This window comes from Macrotis lagotis, chromosome 1, assembly GCF_037893015.1.
Source record: "Macrotis lagotis isolate mMagLag1 chromosome 1, bilby.v1.9.chrom.fasta, whole genome shotgun sequence".
Taxonomy (NCBI): Eukaryota; Metazoa; Chordata; class Mammalia; order Peramelemorphia; family Peramelidae; genus Macrotis; species Macrotis lagotis.
In genome coordinates, this window is record NC_133658.1 from 664,647,791 (window position 1) to 664,668,514 (window position 20,724).

The 20,724-nt window shown below is 34.0% G+C and overlaps 1 protein-coding gene across 3 annotated transcripts in view; it reads left to right on the plus strand.

Moving 5' to 3' along the window:
• The window catches only part of STAT4 (signal transducer and activator of transcription 4), a 287,696-nt gene that overhangs the window by 232,984 nt on the left and 33,988 nt on the right, over positions 1-20,724 (plus strand). For all 3 annotated transcript variants that reach the window (XM_074215477.1, XM_074215476.1, XM_074215478.1), the window contains 9 exons: positions 721-799; positions 3,385-3,470; positions 8,576-8,727; positions 11,626-11,784; positions 12,566-12,658; positions 17,003-17,062; positions 17,425-17,442; positions 17,527-17,620; positions 19,915-19,959. In XM_074215477.1, the coding sequence (XP_074071578.1) occupies positions 721-799; positions 3,385-3,470; positions 8,576-8,727; positions 11,626-11,784; positions 12,566-12,658; positions 17,003-17,062; positions 17,425-17,442; positions 17,527-17,620; positions 19,915-19,959 (786 nt within the window). The remainder of the gene's footprint in view (positions 1-720; positions 800-3,384; positions 3,471-8,575; positions 8,728-11,625; positions 11,785-12,565; positions 12,659-17,002; positions 17,063-17,424; positions 17,443-17,526; positions 17,621-19,914; positions 19,960-20,724) is intronic.

Here is a 20,724-nt window from a genome sequence, read left to right on the forward strand (position 1 = left end):
GCAGAAGAGATGAAATAAGGGAAGACAAGAATCTATATGAATTGGGATACTTTCTGGTAGAGGGAAGCTGGAGATTGAGGGAATGCCCAGCTGTTGGGGAATGACTGAACAAATTATGGTATGTGATTAAGATGAATTGCTCTTCTTTTATGGGAATTGAAGAACAAGATGCTCTCAGTAAAAAACTTAAATAAGCAGATGAAATGGGAAAATTACATTTTACATTGCAGCAAATGTACCTTATACTGTAATATTGCAGGATGATCAGCTTTGAATGACCTACCTTTTCTTGGCAATGCTGTGACCCAAGATATCCATCCCAAAGATAGAGTTGATGGTGCCTGAATACAGACTGAAATTCTTTATTTTTCTTGAGATGTCTCTTTTGGGGAGGGATTATGTTTACTTTTACAATATGACTATTTAGTGACATTTTTCATAGCTACACATCTTTAATCTACACCAAGTAATATATTTTCTCAGTAAGGGGGAGAGGGGCGGGAGGAAGAGAGAATTTGGAACTTAAGGTTTTGGAAGTAAATGATGAAACTTGTTTTTGCATGCAGTTGGGGTAAAAAAAATTTTTTAATAAATTTTTAAAATATTGTTTAAATTGAATGGAACCAATTGCCTAAGAGGAACGAAAAATGGTGTCTCTTGAAACTTCTCCGTCACAAACTAGCCTAAATATGTTTGTTTGTTTATTTGTTTGTTTTTAAGATGACAGAACAAGATGTCAAGTATTTAGAAGATTTGCAAGATGAATTTGACTACAGGTATAAAACAATACAGACCATAGGTAAGTTTTTAAAACAATTTTACACACAGTGAATCAGCCTGGAGTTCCTTGTATTTTACCAGGATTATAGAAAGTCTCCTCTCCTACTTTTTTAGGACTTGGGAATCAGAGGCAAATGAAAATATTTGGAACTTCTAGGGCTTTAAAGAAATATTTATGATGATGAAGTAATGCTTATAGAATCTGTAACCTCTTTGATATGACTACTCCCCCCTAATAATGGAGAATATAATTCTCTTATACTTCACAGTAGACAGTGTTTGTGAGTTGGTTGTAGCCAAAAAAATCAACAATATGTGGCCAACCTGGGGATGAAACTGAATTTAGCTATACCAGTTCTCTAATACCATCTCTGGGTTGGGGCCAATATGCAAAACTTTTTCCACTTAGCAGGAACTTCATGAGTTTGTAATCAATTGGCATAGCCTTCAGGAATTTAAATCACCCCATGCCATAAAGAAATACCATATTAGAACTTTAGCAGAAGCCCAAACTCTTGGCTCTTTCAACAATAGCACTGCTCCTTCACCTAAATTTGAGGAGCTCATGAGCAGGTTTAAGAATGGTAGTTTGGGTTTCTAAGGTGGCACTAGCAGGCCCAGGGCTTGTACTGTAGTTGAAGCCTTCCAGACAACTTAATGGTATCTGAGTTCAAGTCCTCTGTCTCTCAACTCCTGTAAAAGTCATAATTTTTTAATTACCCACAGGAAACCTAGGAGAGGGAACCAACCAAGCAAAGTCTCATAGGTTAAAAGCAGTTGTTCATCCCTGGACTAAGGTGTTTTGTTTTGTTTTTATCTCAAGATTTCTTTCACAAATAGGACAGAAAACCATTATAGAAATCTTTTTACATATTTGATCCCAGATATTTTTGCAAATCTTATGGAAGATAACATCTATCCCACTCTGATTCTGTGAACTTCTAGTCCCTAGTCTAGGCTGATTGCTAAGCAAAATGTCTCTCATCTCTGAAAAGAGAAAATTACTACTCTCCTTTATCTATGACAGCATATTATCTATGACATTTAAATATACATGAAACAGACTGGGTCTTATGTTGGCCAACAATTTTTATCACATTAAATGACTTAAGATAAAGACAAATTATTGAGAGGAAAACAAAACCTCAAACCCTGCTTGCCCATCAATCTAGCAGAGTTAACTAGAAATAAAGAATAAAGAGTCAGGCAGTGAATGGGGGAATTATCTTTCTTCTCACATTGTGGCCAAGGGGACTGGAAGAAAGGCATTGTATCTCTCTTGTGAGGTAATTGTTCTATCCTCTTCCAAGTCAACTCTTTTCAGCAAACAGTGAATGTCCTACTCCAACATTCCTGCAAGATAGCATAGAATCTCCTGGAGTTACTTAGAGCCACTTCCTTGTGTCTTGTTACTTGCAATGGCTTTCTTCTTATTCTTTATTCAAGCTTCTTTAAGATTAAGGTCACTTATGGATATCAGAAATGGGGAAAGATGAGGGTAAACTGTCAGTCAGCACATCAGTCCCCTCCATCATTTGTAATTATTATCCACTTTGGATAGAGCAAAAAGTCAGTTTGCATTATGTAGTTTATAAATAATTGGTCTTTAAAACCTAGAAACACAATCAAATATATCTAGTAAAACTCAATGTAACCTAATCTTTATTTTAAATTGAGGCATTTCAATTATTTTTAGGGCTTCTAGTCGTGTCAAATCAATATTTATTAAGGATCTACTGTGTGTCCTGGAATATTAGCATTATGGATACAAAATAAATATGATCTCCCTTATTGCTGGAGAAAGTGCTGGACTATGAAAATTTCCAGATGATAGATGCTAAGTTTTGTTTTTTTCAAACTAACATTCCGGATTCACATATTATTAGTTATTGAAATGGATTATTGGAAGATTCATGGAATTTTTAAATTTATCATCTTTAGGAATAGAATATGAACAACTTTTGGAACATTAGATTTTCCAGAAAGAAGTGGAATAGATGAGCCCTTTTTTTTTACCTCTCAGGGCTGTGAGGATCAATTGAACTATGTTGAAGAATCAGGAAGATTATAAGGAAAAACTTCCCAATATAGTATCCAAGAGTAGAATGGGGATGCCCTTAGGAGGTCTTTCCTTCCTTCATTCCTACCTATCTCCATCCTCCCCTTATTATAGAATTCTTCCCTGCTTTGTCTCTTATCTTTATTTCCTCATTCCTTCTCTTCCTCTCTTTTTGGTTCCTACTTCTTTTTTTTTTCCTCTTCAACCTCTCTTCTTTTCCTCTTCCATCCTTCTCTTCCTGCCTTTCTTCCTCCCACCTTCTTCTAATATTAAATGGACACTAGTTATAAAATGTGTCTTCTCCTTCCCATCTGATTTCTTTCTATTTAGTATTACATTTCTATATAAAAGAAGAAACTTTAGGTCATAAACCTAGAATAAAAATATACTGCTTTTGACTTTTTTTCTCTTGGACAAGAATTTCTATCAGTATCTACAATCAAGTATGAAAAATTTAGGCAAACTTAACCAGAAGATAGGGAAATTTCACCATGGAGAGAATTCTGTTGTTTGTTTTGTTTTGTTTTTCTCTTTTCCTACTGTAGACCAAGGTGATAAAAACAATGTTCTTGTGAAGCAGGAAGTTTTGACATTGCAAGACATGCTCAATACACTAGACTTCAAAAGAAAGGTTGGTAAAGAATATTTTGTAGGGATTTTGTTTGTTGTTTACCTCCTAAACCCCAACCCCACTTAAAAGAATGGTTGACCTAGAGACCAGGTCCTAGACAAATCTGCTTATTTCTAGGCACAATGTTCACTCTTTGCCAATGTTTTTATAATTTGGGGTTTGTTGTCAAGGCTAGTCTCCAAGAAGTTGAAGTATGTTTTACTAAAAGGCTAAATGTTATATGATCATGTTTACTTTGAAGGTTTTTACCAGTTTCTAATATATATATAATTAAGACTTAAGTTCATATCTGTTTTAGTTGCTGTTTTATTTTATAATCTTTTAGGGATTTAAGTTTTTAGGTAACTTAAAACAAATATTTGATGTTGCTTACCTTTATTTGATGAAATAAGTATTTCAACACATACTCAGACAAAAGGCTTATCATTAAATATTTCCTTCAGTACCATTCAGTGGTTGCTGATTGAAATCCTTTAACTTGCACTCAAAGTCCAGGAGGAAAAGATTGAAGATTTCCTTCTGGATCTGACAGTCAATAGATAAGCATTTTATTAAGAGCCTATTTTGTGCCAGGCACTGTACTAGATGTTAGGGATACAAATACAAAAGTGAGACTGTTTGCTTAAAATATGGGATAGGGAAAGTGTTTGATTTCCTAAGAATAAAAAATGCTTGAAACATAATTGCTAACACTCTTGTGGTGTTTTAAGTTTGTAGTTCACATATATTATTTCGTGTGATCCTTGCAACAACCCAATGGGATAGGTACTATCATTATGGCCCTTTTCTAGAGGGATAGATGACTAAATCTATGAGTTTTGGTAACTTACCAAAGATCGTACATTTAGTGAGTGTCTAAAGAGGGATTAAACTTATCTTTTGGGACCCAATTCTACTACACTACCCCATGACACACAGTTATTTTGAAATATCACTAGCATCAGGTATATAACACCCAAGGCAGTCAGAGACAAGAAGACTCCAAATACACTGAAATAGTTATACCAGTGCTTTTTTGTGGTAACAAAGAACTGAAGATGAAAAAGCTGCTCATTAGCTGGAGGATGATCCAACAAATTATGGCACATGAACATGTTGGAATATTATTCCACTACAATAAAGAGCAAATATAAAGACTTCAGAGAAGCAGAGGAAGACATAAACAGATGCAGAATGAAGCAAGGAAAACAAATGAAATCAACAAATATTACTTATGCCCCTACTGTGTGCCAGGCTCTGGAAAATACAAAGAAAAACAAAAACATCATCGCTCCCCTCATGGAACTGATAGTCTAAAGAGGGAAAGAACTTCCATACAACTATAGTCAAACAAGATATGTACAGGATAAATTGAAACTAGTCACAGAGGAAAAACACTAAGATTAAGGAGAATCAGAATGGTTTCTTGTAGAAGGTAGAGTATAAGTGGGGGGAGGGGATAGAGGATAAAGGAGAACATTACAATCAGGCCAATGAAAATAAGGGAATTGGGGAATGGAATGTCTTATAGGAGAAAGAGCAATGAGACAAGAGTCACTAGAACATAGATTATATGGTGGGGAGGAATGTAAGAAGAACGAGGGCCATATAATGAAGAGCTTTAAAAGGTAAACAGAGAGTTTTATATTTGATCTGGGAGATAACAAAATGCCACTGGAATTTATCAAATAGGTGAGTGACATTATCAAACTTCCATTTTAAGAAAATCACTTTGATAGTTGAATGGAAGATGAACTGATAGAGGAAAAATTTGAAACAAGATAACTCTACCCAACAAGCTTCTAGCCAGTAGCCTTGCTTCATATTTCACCGAAACAATTGAAACTATTCATGAAGAGCTCTTCTATTCTCATCTCACATCCATCAGATGCCTTCTGTGACTATCTACTCCTTCACCCCTCACTCACTAGAATCTTTCTCTTTTCCAAGGCAAATGCACAATTTTTTATGTGCAAATGAGCCTATTCCATCTCATCTTCTCCATCTTTCATCTTCACTCACTTACTAATCTTTAACTTCTTCCTTGTCTATTGGCTACTTCCCTGCTGCCTAAAAACCCATCCATGTCCTACCCTTAAATGAAAAAAAAACCATCTATAATTTGATCTGTCCATCTCTGCCACCTATTATCATAGTTTTCCTGCCTTCCTCCTTTTTCGTGATTAAACTCCTGGGGTTGTCCATCAATAAGTGCCTCCAATTCCTTTCCTCTTATTCTCTTAACTCCCTGGTTTCTGACCTTATCATTCAATTCAAACAACTCTTTTCAAAGTTACCAATGAATTCTTAATAACCAAATCTAATGGCTTTGCTTCAGTCTTCATCCTTCTTGACCTTTATCTGGTCTTTAACACTATCAATCAGTTGTTCATATGGTCTTCTCGCTAGGTTTTGGTGACATTGTTCCTTATTCTCTTACCTGTCTGACCATTCTGTCTCTGTCTCCTTTATTGGTTCTTAATACCAGAAAAAGCACTACAGAGACGTTTTGAAGGTCTCTTTTAAGAACTTTGGAATTGATTGTTCAGTGTGGGAGACATTGGCACAGGACCACCCAGCATGGCATACCCTCAGAAGGCAGAATGGAAGCAGCTCAAAGGAAACATGAGATGTTCAAGTTAAGAGTACCCTCTCCAGGGGTTCACATGGCCTATTTGTGCCCGACTTATGATAGAGCATTCTGAGCTCATATTGATCTGATCAGATCAGTTGGACACATTGTAACTTGTCTCTAATACAATGATGCTGTTTTGTTTTGTTTTTTTTATATTGAAGGACAAGAACCAACTAACCAAAGCAATCCATGGGCATCTCAAGGTTCTCTGCTTGACTCTCTTCCTTCTCTCTTCTCTTTTGCTTTGTGTTTTCATCAGCTCCCATATATACAATTATCACCTACATTGATTCTCAATTCTATTATCCAATCCTAATCTATTTTTTCCAGTTTTTTTTATTTTCAAATGTCTTTTGAACATCTCAGTCATTCTGAAGAGAATAATGAAAAGCTTGAAGGGTTTTAGAGTAAAACATGAGGATGGGGTTGGGGTGAAGAAAATGGAAATAAGGACTAACACAAGTAACTACAATGGCATAAATGAAATGGTGGGAGGTGGCTAGGTGGCATAGTGTATAAAGCACTGGCCTTGGAGCCAGGAGTACCTCGGTTCAAATCCGGTCTCAGACACTTAATAATTACCTAGCTGTGTGGCCTTGGGCAAGCCACTTAACCCCATTTGCCTTTGCAAAAACTAAAAAAAAAATAAATGGTGGGGGAAAAACCTTGAATACTGCTTAATAATAATAATTACAGAAAAACTTAGAAAAATACATCTCCACATCTTCCTTCCCCAACCTTTAAAAGACTGACATATGAAATATTGTATACACTAATAGACATGGTCAAACTAAATCATTTTACCCCCTCTTTCTTTTGAAATATTTTTAAAAGATAGGTCACTATGGAGTAAAGGAGGGTAGTAGGGTGCAATATATTTGAAATTTTAAAAATCAACAATTTAGAACTGGAAGGAATCTTACTGAGTTTAATTTTGCTCATTTTAAATATGAAGAAACTGAGACCCAGAAAAGTAATGTGATTTGTTCAGGACTGCTCAACTAGGAACTGTCTAAATCAGAATTTGAATTCAGTAATTTTAGATTCTCAGTAAAACCATCATTACTCTCATCATACCAACCAGATACATCTCAGGGTTCTTACCATTAACTTCTCACATATGTTTTCCTCCTTCTTGAGAAGATGATATAAATCCAAAAATATTAATAAAAATAAGATTTTTTTAAAAATATTACTACCACCACCAAAAATTCTTTTCTTTTACTTGTTATAACAAACCCAACTTCTTTTTCATTTAGGAATTTATGAATGCGAAAATGTTAATCACAAATGACTTTATCACTCAGATAGCTAATTGTTTGTCATTATTCAATTATTCCATGTTTAAAATGAAGACAATCTCAAGATAAAATAGTATACTTCTCTTTGTACATACGTTTTCTTAGGAAGAAGGAAGGTGGTTTCAGACCTACAACTTCACCTATTTGAAGAATTCCTAGTATGGAAATTCCTTTTCACCATTTATTGTAGATAGAGAAATTAGTCTGCTACTTGAAGTCTTCAAGAAATCTCTTGAAGGCTGAGAGGTTAAATGACTTGTTTGTATGGGTTGAAGACAGAATTTAAATCCAAAACTTCCCAACTCTAGGATTGGAATTCTATCCCATTCACTACTGCTTTCTTTCATACATAACCAATCTATTATATAAGTGTAAACGTATGTCATCTACTTCTGTTTAGAAATTATTCACTTGCAAAAATCACAGACTTTCAAAATCATGATTATATGTCACCTAAGCCAATCTCTTTACAGATAAGGGAGCTCAAAGAAGAGGAACAAATATTTCTCCAGTAACACAGCTTTATAATGGCAGAATCAAGATAGGAAGCTCAGATTAATGATCTTAAAATTACATGACCTTAGTCAAAGTGTCTTGGAAAGTTAACTAGTGATGATCCTAATTGCAATTTTTAACATACATGTATGTATATATTCATGTAATATTATATTTATAATAAAATTAATTTATTACAATATGGATGCAATTGAATAATTGATATGATAAATTGAAATAATAAATATATTCTCTTTATATTAAATAATATAATATATTTACATATAAATAATTTTAATTTTTTTAAAATAATTTTTACTCCATTTTTTATAGAATGCAAGAGACTATTACAGGGATTATTTTTCCTTTGTTTATAAATCTCCAGTGCCTTTCACATAATAGGGACTTAAACATTTGTCAAATTGTATTAGATTATATGTATCTAGGTGATTTTGTAAGATTACCTCATTTTTATCAAAGTGACAAAATATTTTTGGGTGGCAAGGTTATAATTATACATTTTATCCAAGGTACATACAACTATAAGCATAATGTGAATTTGGTAGGGAGTAGAATGTAGTATTTAGTAGGAAGAAGGCTAACAATAATCTCTAATTATAGACTAGACAAGTTTTCACAAGTTGGATGACCAGTGACTCTGATTTCTTCTCTTTATCTGTTGTTCTATTTTTCAGGAAGTCCTCAGCAAAATCACCCAAATAATAAGTGAAATTGACACCTTGATGAACAACATGCTATTAGAAGAGCTGCTTGATTGGAAGAGGCGTCAGCAAATTGCCTGCATTGGCGGTCCATTACACAGTGGCCTTGATCAGCTTCAGAACTGGTAACCTTCCCCTACCTTTAGTTTCCAGTGAAAACCACAGGAAGTGAAAAGCTTCAGAATGGCCCAGCCCATGAGAAACTGCAGGCTTAGCCCAGAACTGTGAATTCATTCTGCCTGTTGATGGTCTGTTAGTAGCTAAGGAACTTTGTAATTGAAAACAGAGAACCAGAGTTTTCTATGGACTTCGTAAACCTTCAAACACTACAAATCTAAGCTAGTTTGCAGTGATTGTTCTGGATAAATCACAGCATCATATATTGTTGATTACATTATAAGGATTGATTAAATTTGTCTCATGAAATATCAGTACTGAATGTTTCAAAATAACCTTTGCAACCAGTAATAATTTTTTCTCTGATGCATGTCTTCCATTAGTAACTTCCTACTCTGGGGACTTCCACAAGAAAAAGATTTATTGATCTTATTCATGAGGGTACTTCCTCCAGTTTATCCCTATGTGTGCCTTCATTCTTGTCACATTATTTGCCCACCTCCTTTACTGATCATATTTCTCTTTCACATCAATTATACTATTTCTTTTGTGCAGTTCTTCATTAGTAATATAAGGTGTCCCAAAAGTCTTAGTGCAATTCTAGGCTTTGCTTAAAGCATATATTAAGTTCTACACTAAGACTTTGGGGATACTGTGTGTGTTGCATCATACTCACCCCCACCATATACCTTTTCATTGCCCCCACTTTCCCATAATTATCAAAAATTAATGGGCACCCACTCCCCTTGACTTCATCTACCGACTTCCCTGGCTTTCCTTTAAGTCTCAACTAAAAATTCAATTTTTTTTTAACAGGAAGCCTTTTCCAACTCTAAATTCTTATGCTTTTCTTCTGTTAATTATTTCCTATTTAGATTATATATAGTTTGCATGTAGTTGTTTAGATTTCATCTCTCTTCTTCCTGGAGGAGGGAAACTGTAATGGTGCCTCTTTCTGTATTCTTAGCACTTAGGACACTGCCTGGAAGGGAGTAGGTGATTAATAAATGTTTTTTGATAGACTGGTTGAAGTTTAACCATATAACCTTAAGAGAGTCAAGTCTACCATAGTTATTCAGGAGGTGTTGCTTTTTTGTTGCATATAAACCAAAAATCTGAAACCTACTGAAGATGCTATGAAATACTCCGCACAAACACACAATGTGTACACACACACACACACACACACACACACACACACACACACACACAGCCTGTTGCTCTTTATATTAGAAAGTGTTGACAGATTTTTTTCCCTTAGAAATATAAAATGTAAGTATTCAATTGAAAGAATTGTCAAAAGACATAATAAAGAAGAAATGAAAATCTCAGTCTAACCTCCAAATATCTTCCTAATGGCACAATTCAATAAGAAAGAAAGCATGAATGCCAACTCAGGCAACATTCTAAAAGAACTCTGACCTCCCTGCCCTCTTAACTGAGAGTAAGAATTGGGTTCGTTTTTAAATGTATTGATTTTCCTTCTACAAATCATTTTGCTTTTTTAACTTCTGAGTGTTTCTGCTGATACAAAAAACAAAGTAAATATCCAAAAAAGCCATAGAGGTACCAAACACATGCTTGTGCTTGTCAAAAATCTATTCCCTCATGCTAAGTGCATTGGACTTGTGATTTCCTGAAATTTGTGGAAAATGTAGCATTGTTTAAACAGAGAAGTCACAAGAGTAAGGTTTGCTTCCTGAGCTTGCAAACACCACACACACCACACACACACACACACACACACACACACACACACACACACACACACACACACAGACACTAACAGAGGTTTTCTACATTCAGAGTATTTCTAGGAAAGTTCTCTGAAATGAGAAGTCACTTTGGGGTACCATACATCCTTCATGTCAATCTTCCAACTTTTGTATTTGTTTGGTTATTTTTTAACCGCATCAAGATCCCACATACAGGTTAAAACCAAAACAAATTTGTGGATAACATATTTCTAAATTCACCTTAATTCTCATGAAATGTAATGAAAGTCATGCTTAGGACTTAAAATTGTATTTTTCTCCTGAAGGAGTTTCAAAGACAATTGGTGTTTGCTAAATATAACACAAATATCAAAGATAAGATGGTTTTTATTTTCTTTTATTACTAGCAGTATATCACATGAAAAGATTAATACATATATGTCACGGTGGATTTTCCTGATTATGCACTGAATATTAAATGTTCCAAGTGTATATCTGAAGGTGTTTACAAGTGATTAAGCAAGAAAAGAAGTTGATGAGAGTACAAATATGTCTTTTTTTTTATTTTTATTTTTTACTTATTGAAGGCAATGGGATTAGGTGACTTGCCCAAGCTAGGCAATTATTAAATGTCTGAGGCTGGATTTGAACTCAGGTCCTCCTGACTCCAGAGCTGGTACTTTATCCACTTTGCCACTTAGCTGCCCCTCAAATATGTCTTTTCTTTAGAAACATAAGTCACAAAGTAGGGAACATCTGCCATATGTGTGTTTATAGGTTAGTATGTATGTTTAACATACATACATACACATATTATATATACATATATAATAGCTAGCATAAAATATGTAAAGCATTTGTATGTGCTAATTCTTCATAATAAACTTGTAAGGTAGATGCTGTTGTGTCATTTAACAGATGAGGAAACTAAGGTAGACAGGGATTAAATAATTTGCTTTTGGGTCATATATCTAAAAAGTGATTAAGGCAAGACTGGAACTCAAGTCTCCCTAACTCCAAGTCTAGCACTCTGTCCCTTATAAGTATGTGTATATGTGTGTATGCATATATATTAAGATAAGGTAGATTTATGTAAGAATCAATGCAAAATAAGCATGGGAGGTGGGATAAATCAGTTATCAAATGAAAATAAAAAGTATTTTTTTTTTATCTTCCTTGTCTTTTCAAAAGTTTTACCCTGTTGGCAGAAAGTCTTTTCCAAGTCAGAAGACAGATGGAAAAACTAGATGAGCAGTCTACCAAAGTGTCATATGAAGGTGATCCCATTCCATTGCAAAGGCCTCATTTGCAAAAACAAATCAACTTCTTGATCTACAACCTTTTCAGAAAGTATGTAAAATATTACTCGACTTAAATACCTTTCAGGTCTCAGGTCTTGTGAAATTGAAAGTATGCTGTGATTTATTGGTCAGGGTATGGAGAGTAGGGTTGGATAGTCAGAGAAACAAGGGGCTTGACAAGTGGCATAACACACCGATGATTTGGCAAGGACACTAGATAGACCTGCATCAGGTATTGTATTTTATACAACTCCTTGGAACCTCTGCTGGAGACTCAAACCAACCAAAGCATCAACTACTGACTCAGTTTTTATTTTTAAGGAAAGGAGATTCTAATGATTTCATTTTGAGTAGATCCTATGAGTGTAGAGAAAACATATCAATGTGGTGTTACTGTAGAAAAAATTCTGGATTTGGAGTCAAAGGACCTGGGTTTGAATCCAAGTTCTGCAATATCCTTGATCAGACACCACAGTAGGCCTCTTTTTCCTCAGATAGAAAGTGAGAGAATTGTGATCATTACTATTTTGTTTTGTTTTGTTTTGTTTTTTAAATATTTATTTGAAATGAGGTCAGAATTTTCTAATACTTTAACTTTTGATTATGTATCTTGTCCATGTGAGATGACTATTATTCATAATTAGGAGAATTGATTTAAAATATTCCCATCATATGAGGTCTTTTTTTTTTAATCAGAAAGAGATGGCAAGATTGGAACTTGACTCAGGTTATGTCCTCCTTCAGAAAATTTCAAGCAATTTATCAGAGACTTTCAGTTTGCCTATATAGTTTTTATTTTCAAATGACGCATATATTTTCTTTTCTATTAGCTCATTTGTGGTTGAACGACAACCATGCATGCCAACCCATCCCCAGAGACCACTGGTACTTAAAACCCTCATTCAATTCACTGTGAAATTAAGGTAAGTCAATTTGTTATATCTCTGGAGACTGATGTATCATGAATGTATATACATGTTTATTTAGGGAAAAAATTATTTGAAGGTTATCCCTCTAGTTATTAATACTATCTCCCTGCCAAGTGAAATTATATTTCATTATATACAATTATTATTTGCTGACTTGTATACATGTTATATCGCCTCTCCTCCCCTCCAATGGAATGAAGCACCTTATCTTTGTATCCATAGAGACTAATGCAGGGTCTTGATGTGTACATTTAATAAATGGCAAGGGCATGTAAATCTGTACTAGTGAGATGAGAAGTTATATTGGTAGAATAAAAATCATAGAAAATGAAAATATCATTGTAAATTAGTGATAGGTATAGGGTAACTTACCATTAACATGAATTACTCAGAGATAGTGGGTCCTATATTCTCTAAGACAAAATAAACAATTCTCAGCCTAGTATTAAAGCCTTTTACTGTATGACTCCCACCTATTTTGTTTAATAGTACTCCCCTGCATACATTCTCCAGTTGTTCCTCTTATGTTGTTATTACATCTTGTCTTTCTGTGCTTTTACCCAGGTTGTCCCCTATATCTGAAATCCACTCCTTTCTTACCACCTTTTATAATTTTTCTCTTTCTTCAAAACACATATGAGGTTTTACCCTCTCCATTTCCATAGACCTTTGTCTATGTGAGGCTCTTCCAATCCTTATCTTCAAAATTGTAAATAATTTCTACATATTGAAATTACTTTGTATAAATACATTGGTATCCCAGAAATCTTAGTGTAGTTTTTAAGTTATCAAAACTTACTTTATATCTACAATTATCCTTCTATATCATGACTTTCCTCATCATTGGTTTCAATATTCATGAGTCAGCATAAGAAATTAAATGGGTAGACCAGTTGATGAAACAGAAAAAGTTTAGAAACTCAGAAATGCACAAGATACATGTAAAGTATTTTATAATATCAATATGTTTTAATACCATAATAATTCAGACTTCTCTGGTATAAAGGGAAGACCAAAAAATTTTACACAGATTTTTCTCAGATTGTGGGAATATCATTTTTCTAATTCCCTCAATGTAGAAGGGATAACTGTACTTATCTTTCAGCCCTCTTGTAGAGTTAAGTTCCTTGAGGGTAGAGACTACCTTATTTTTGTCTCTATATAGTAGTATTTTTGTCAACATAGTATCTTTCACAGAGTACATACTTAACAAAAAATTGAATTGGATACCAAATATGAAGTAGTGGGCATTGTGGGAAATATAAAAAGACTGTACAATTTAATTTCCCAGGTAGCCTACAAATCAGGGGAGAGGACTTAAGTATATGAAATAATCAATACAATACATCATGTGAGTCTAAGATACTCTAGTATGGACTGGTTATGCTATGGGAATTCAGAGAAAGGGACTAAAGATTGCAGAAATTCAGAATATCATTGTAGAGAAGATAAGACTTGAGTTGACCTTCAGACTCCGGATAGGATTTTTCAATGGCAAAACAAAGAATAAAATAAATACTCCTATGTTTGACATTTACTGTTCTTCACCACCTGGCTCCAGCCCAAACAACCCTCTATAGTTATCCCTTCATGATTTTTTCCATCATGGTTTTGCTATATTGTGGTTCAGCAAAAGAAATTAAATAGGAATTTTGAGGGAGTTTTGCAGAAGCCATAGATAACATGCAAAGAATACACAAAGGCCAGCAGATGACACAGAGTCCATGACCAAATACTTAACATAAATTTTACAATAAGGTACACCCAATAAAAGAAAAAGAAAAAGAAAGATTTCTTACTTCTTCTCTGATAGGAAGAGAGAGCCAAAAACTTTTTTTTAGGTTTTTGCAAGGCAAATGGGGTTAAGTGGCTTGCCCAAGGCCACACAGCTAGGTAATTATTATTAAGTGTCTGAGGCTGGATTTGAACCCAGGTACTCCTGACTCCAAGGCCGGTGGTCTATCCACTGCACCACCTAGCTTCCCCCGAGCCAAAAACTTTTAGGATTTTCCAGATCACGTAACCACTATGCCCCTAACCCTTGCAAATGTGGAAGAGATAACTATTTAATTTGTGCTTACAGAATGTGTATTTTGTTCTATATTCCCCTGACAGAATGTGAGTTCTTCAAAAACAAGAATTATTTCATTTTGGGTCATATCTCCAGCACTTAGTATAGTTCTTGGGACATAGTAAGCACTTAATAAATGCTCACTGATGAGTGTAGTAGGCAAGAAATCTCCAGGCCTATTGCTCTGGCAATTCTCCATAAGGAAATTTTAGACTGTATAAAAAAATGCTAATATAAGGATTTTTATCATAACATGTGCATGTCTCAATCTCCTACATTTATCATGTTAGTTTGAAGTTCCTTGGGTTTAAGTTAAATATGAGATATTTCTTTATTGACTTTTGAAGGGGAATGATAAAACATAAATATCAACAAAAATAGCATTGTAGAGCATGGCAAAATAGATATCAGGTCAGTCTTCAAATCTGATATTTGACCTTCATGCTTGTTGAGTTGTTTTACTGTGGCAAATCACTTAACTTTGTTTATTCCAGGTAATTCCCTAAGACCATGTTAAAATAAATTGCCAGTCTGCACATCAGTAGAAGGAGCTTCCATACCTGGACTTCCTTAAACTGATAAAATCGCTGTTCTGGCTGTGTATATGTGTGTGTATGTGTGTAAATACATACATACGTATATATGCATATATTTCTCCTGTAAACTGGACCTCTGGTGTTTTCAGCCTCAGTTATGAACATGGTTAGCACTGAAAATCAGTAACACAATATACAGTATGTGAAATAAGTTGCACAGTTATGACAACTGTGAATAAAAACTGAATAATTATTCCAGTCAGACAAGTAGTATTATAGGAGATAAAAACAATACCACCTTATATTATTATTTTTATTCTGCAGTTATGAAAGGGAATTTTTTATTTAGCTAAGAAATTCTACCTTTTTTCTTTTAAAAAATGTTTTTGAATTTAATAGACACCAAATAAATAGTTAGCATTTCCACACACCAAATTGATGAGGAAAAGAACAATTGCAACATAGCTGAAAATCTGCATCATGTACAACAAGCTTCCCCCCCCCCCCAAGTATATAACATATTCAACATAGAATTTTCAAAGCTGTCCCATTTGGCTGTATTTCCTGCTGACCTTCTTCTGTTCTCTTCTGAACATTTTTTAAAATGAGAATTTCTATGTTGATTACATGGTATTAGTTACTTCATTAGCTCATGAAGTTGTTTGTGTTTCAGAAAGAATGTTTAAATCTCAGACAACTAAAATTTACCACTAGGATTTCAAGCTCAGTAAAGATTTTCATATGCAAGGTCCTCTGATCAAAGGATAAAACTTTCTTAAGATAAATGTTTAGATTTGGAGGATGAGAAGTGTAAATAAAACACCAATTATTAATTTTTTAAATCTTCTTCCTTGTTCCAAACATTAGCTTGATTTTATCATATAAATAGACAGCAGGGATATAAACTTGGTGCAATAAATTTTAGTATGACAGAACTGAGTTTAAATTCCTACTCTATCGCTTCTTAGTTTCATGACCTAGGGAAAGTCACCTAAATTCTCTGTGCTGCAATTGTCATCCTTAATATCAAGGTTAAAGAATCAAACCAGCTGATGTTCATTAATGTGGGATCATTTTAATATGTTCATTAATTAGCAGCATATTTAGACAGCTAGGGAGAGATATAATTATTTATTTCTTTAAAGTTGGGCCTTCTAAGTTTGCTAAAGTTGTTTTTTTTCTTGTTGCTAAGAAATAGCATGCTCAGATCTTACAAGTGTCTGTTCGTTACACAATCTTATGCTGCCTACCAGAAGCCCTGACTGTGAAACTCTTGTCATCTACAGACTAAAGCCAACATGATTATTTTTCTCAGTAAAACTATGAAGACTTTATTTAATGCATTTGTTAATAGAGATTTCTTCTTCAAAAATATCTCCTAAGATCTAAAACAGAATAGTACACATAAAATTGAATTCCCACACTGGCCAATGTTGATATTATTTTGCTCAAATGAAGTTGGCTACATTAAAACAATATTGGGATAAGATCTTTTCCAGATGTTAGCTACATAGCATTAAGACTAGCTAAGTGAATTTTGTTAAAATGGGTAACTAAATATAGAATTGCTGATCTTCAAAACACTTGCTGAACACTAGATTATTAATGCAGATGATTCTGACATTAATTACTCTATTACTTGTATATGTCATCTATAACTATGATATTTTAAGGTATAAAAGTAGATTTTATAATATGATTTTTGGTCATATTTTTGTTAACCTGTTTCAGACTTCTGATTAAATTGCCTGAACTGAACTATCAGATAAAAGTTAAAGCAACTATTGACAAGTAAGTGAATACTTTAAAGATAAATAAAGAAAAAAAGAAATATTAATGTTGACATGTATAAGATATAAGAATATACTAGTGAATATGATTTACAAATAAACCAAGGCTGGATTATACACTTTTACAAGTCTAGAAGTCGATTAGTTGAAATTAAGTTGTTAAAATCTTAACAATTAAACATCAATGAAATGAAAATACTGAATTTTTAAATGTGAATATATTAATAAGGATCTTATAAAGACTTGAAAAATAATTTGTATAAATAACTAAAATGGCATGCTAAGTATTTTTAAAGTATGTCAGGAAATATTGACTATATATTATAAACAGATGGTTTTAAAGAATCTTATTTGGTTTTGCAGGAATGTTTCAACTGTAAGGTAAGAAATCTCCCTAGACAATTTTTGTTAAACTGTTCCTGAATATATCTGCTACCATGTAAATAGCTAAAATTTGTTTTCTAGCAACCGTAGGTTTATCCTTTGTGGAACACATGTCAAAGCCATGAACATGGAAGAATCTTCCAATGGTAGTCTCTCAGTGGAATTTCGGCACTTGGTAAGCTTGACAACTACTACTTGAATTTATTTCCCTAAAATACAATACACAATGATGTTTTTCATTGGTCTTGAAAGAGTTGCCCTATTCATGCTTTCACTGGAGAACAAAGCTTTTGTAATAGCTACCAAAGGGCCAGGCACTTAGTAGGTACTCAGTACCTACTATGGTGATGAGGAAGATGAGGAGGATAAGATATTGCTGCTGCTGCTGCTGATGATGATGATGATGATGATGATGATCAGATAATGATGATGACAATTATGACATGAAGAGGCAGTCTGTCACACAGAAGTCATAATATTTATTTGGTATTCTTGTTATGATTGTTATAACAGAAGAAAGGTACTATCCTATAGTAGTGAATTTGACTTAAAAACTCATCTTTATATTATCAATTTTGAAAATTCAGAGGTTCTTCAACATGATTGCTAAACAGAAACCCAACTAGAATAGAATCTAGAAAGCTTATAGATTTCATATAACTGAACTAGTACCCAGGACTCAACTGAGTTTTGGTTAAATACAATTCTTACTTTCAAGGAACTGTGAAGAGTTTTTCATTATTTGGAAATGAGAAGAATAAGAAAAGACAAGAACATGGATTGGAAGGCAGGAAAGATAAAGAAGTTCCATGGAGTGGGCAAGATGCTGCCTTAACACCAAAAAGGGAAATAACAGATTGGGTGGTTAGATTTTTATTCCATCTGCTCCGATGATCTCATTATTAGTGAGTTCCTCATTGCATGACTACCTATCTTAAATACCATGAAGGGGGAAATATATGTTTAAGATATAGGTTGACCCCTTCCAACTCTATTCTATTTTATTCCATCTACATATAATATATAAATATAAACATATTTATGGATGTTATATATGCAAATATAATATGTATATTTTATATACATATAAAGCAGCTGCCTTTCTGTCACTAATAATAAGCCTTTTCCTACTGTTGCTTCTTCCTCTGATTCCAAAGCAGATAAAAGATTTCAGACCATAATGATAAAGGATGATGAACCAAGAGTCACATACCAGTTTATACATGCATAGAACTTATTTCAGGTCCTTAGAGACAATATTGTCCAGAAATTTAATTAATTTTTCTGTGGCCCCAGGAGAGGAAATGATTTGTCCAGTATCGCATAGCTAGTTATTGTCAGAGATGGGATCAGAGCCTACATCTCCTAATTAGACATCCAGGGTTCTTTTCCTTTGCAAGGAAAAATGTCTCCTTCATCCTATTGTTGACTTAGCTCTGCTGCAACTGTGGACAGCTAATCCTTTCTGCTTTGTTCTTCTGATGGCTGACTGGGGGTATTTGGGGCTACCAATTGATAATGCTTTCCAAGACTTGTGACACAGCAGCATCTACAATTCCTCAATGTCAAAATGAGGAAAAGTTGCTATGCAGGCACCATCTTTTACTTTATGTTGCTCTCGCTGTGAAGCTCATTCCAAAATAGATTGCTCTTGGAACGTTCTCTGATCTACTCTTCACAGTCATCAAGCAAGATGGAAAAAAATAATCTTGATATCAAGAGTCACCTGTACATATGTATTGCTAACCCTGGAAGCATACGGAATCCTGCCAAAAAAATTCTCACAAACAAATCCTATAAATTCTCCACAGCAGTAAGATCAAATTTACATTGAAATGGGCTCCTGCAGGTTGCATTCTGACCTAGTTTAAAAGTGTAATTTCATTTTATTTTTGCATTTTTTTATCTTGTTAAATATTTTCCAATTAAAGGTTCATCTGGTTTGAGCCACACTTAGGAGTGTTTTGGGCCATATGAAGTCCATGGACTGCATGTCTGACACCTCTATTCTACTCTACCATTCATCTTGCAGGATTGGGGAAGGATTGGGATTCATTACCTGGTCACTCAGGCAATATGAATTTCTTCCAGACTTGGAAAGTTCATCAACTAATATTTATAAGTATCTATTATGTGCAAGGCAGATGCCAAATGTGTTCTTAAAGATCTTGTGCCCATATCCTTTCTCCAAATTTAGGTTTCAGAAAATGCACTCAAAAATATCTTCCTTTCACTCAATCATCTCAGTACAATTTTGGAAACCACAAATAAACCAACTGGTGACACAGGATATTCTACTGTTTTGTAGAATCTGGGCAGATCTGTAAGTTTATCCTGTGGTAAAAGTGCAAGATACATTTAGGTCAGTACTCTAGTGACAAAATGAATGCAAGAAAAAACCAATATAGGATGTCATTAGCAGGTGTTCATCTTCTTTGTCTAAATACTCACTATGTTTTCTTTTACAAGCAACCAAAAGAAATGAAGTCCAGCGCTGGAGGCAAAGGAAATGAGGTATGAGAGGGTTATAAGAGGTCAATAAATAAGACAGTTGGGAGAGGAGTAAATAGAGAGGGAAATAATCCTATTGACAACAGCTAATAATGACAAAAAGTAATTTTCCCACAAATAGAAGTTGTGCTGGAAAAAAACGAAACTAATTTTATAGAGATACTTCTCACTATGAGGCATTGCTTGCTTAGAAAAAAAAAATCAATGATTTTCAGGAAAAAAATTCATCAAAAGAACAGATGATGGGGGAAAAGGAAAAGAACCTATATGTTTTAAAATGTTAATAGCTGTTTTCTTTGTGGTGTCAAAGAACTGGAAATTGTAGGGATAACCCATCATTTGGGGAATGGTTGAACTATATGATTGTGACGGAATACTGCTGCACTATTAGAAATGATGATCTCAAAGATCTTAGAAAAATATGGAAAGACTTGTACAAAATAATGAAGCGTGAAATGAGCAGAACCAAGAGAATGTTGTATGCCATAACAGCAATATTGTTTTAAGAATGACTTCAAGCAAATAAGTCATTTTGTCTATTATAAATACCCAAATTAACTATAAAGCACATATAAAAAAGACACTATCTGAATCCAGAGAAAAAACTGATACAAGTTTGTATAAAATAAGTTTACATATATGCGTGCATGTAAAGATATATGTGTGTGCACATATACACATATGCCTATATATACATATTTGCCATCTCTAGCTTGGGGGGAAAGGAAGAAAAAAAAGAAATTTACATTATAACTTCATTATATATTT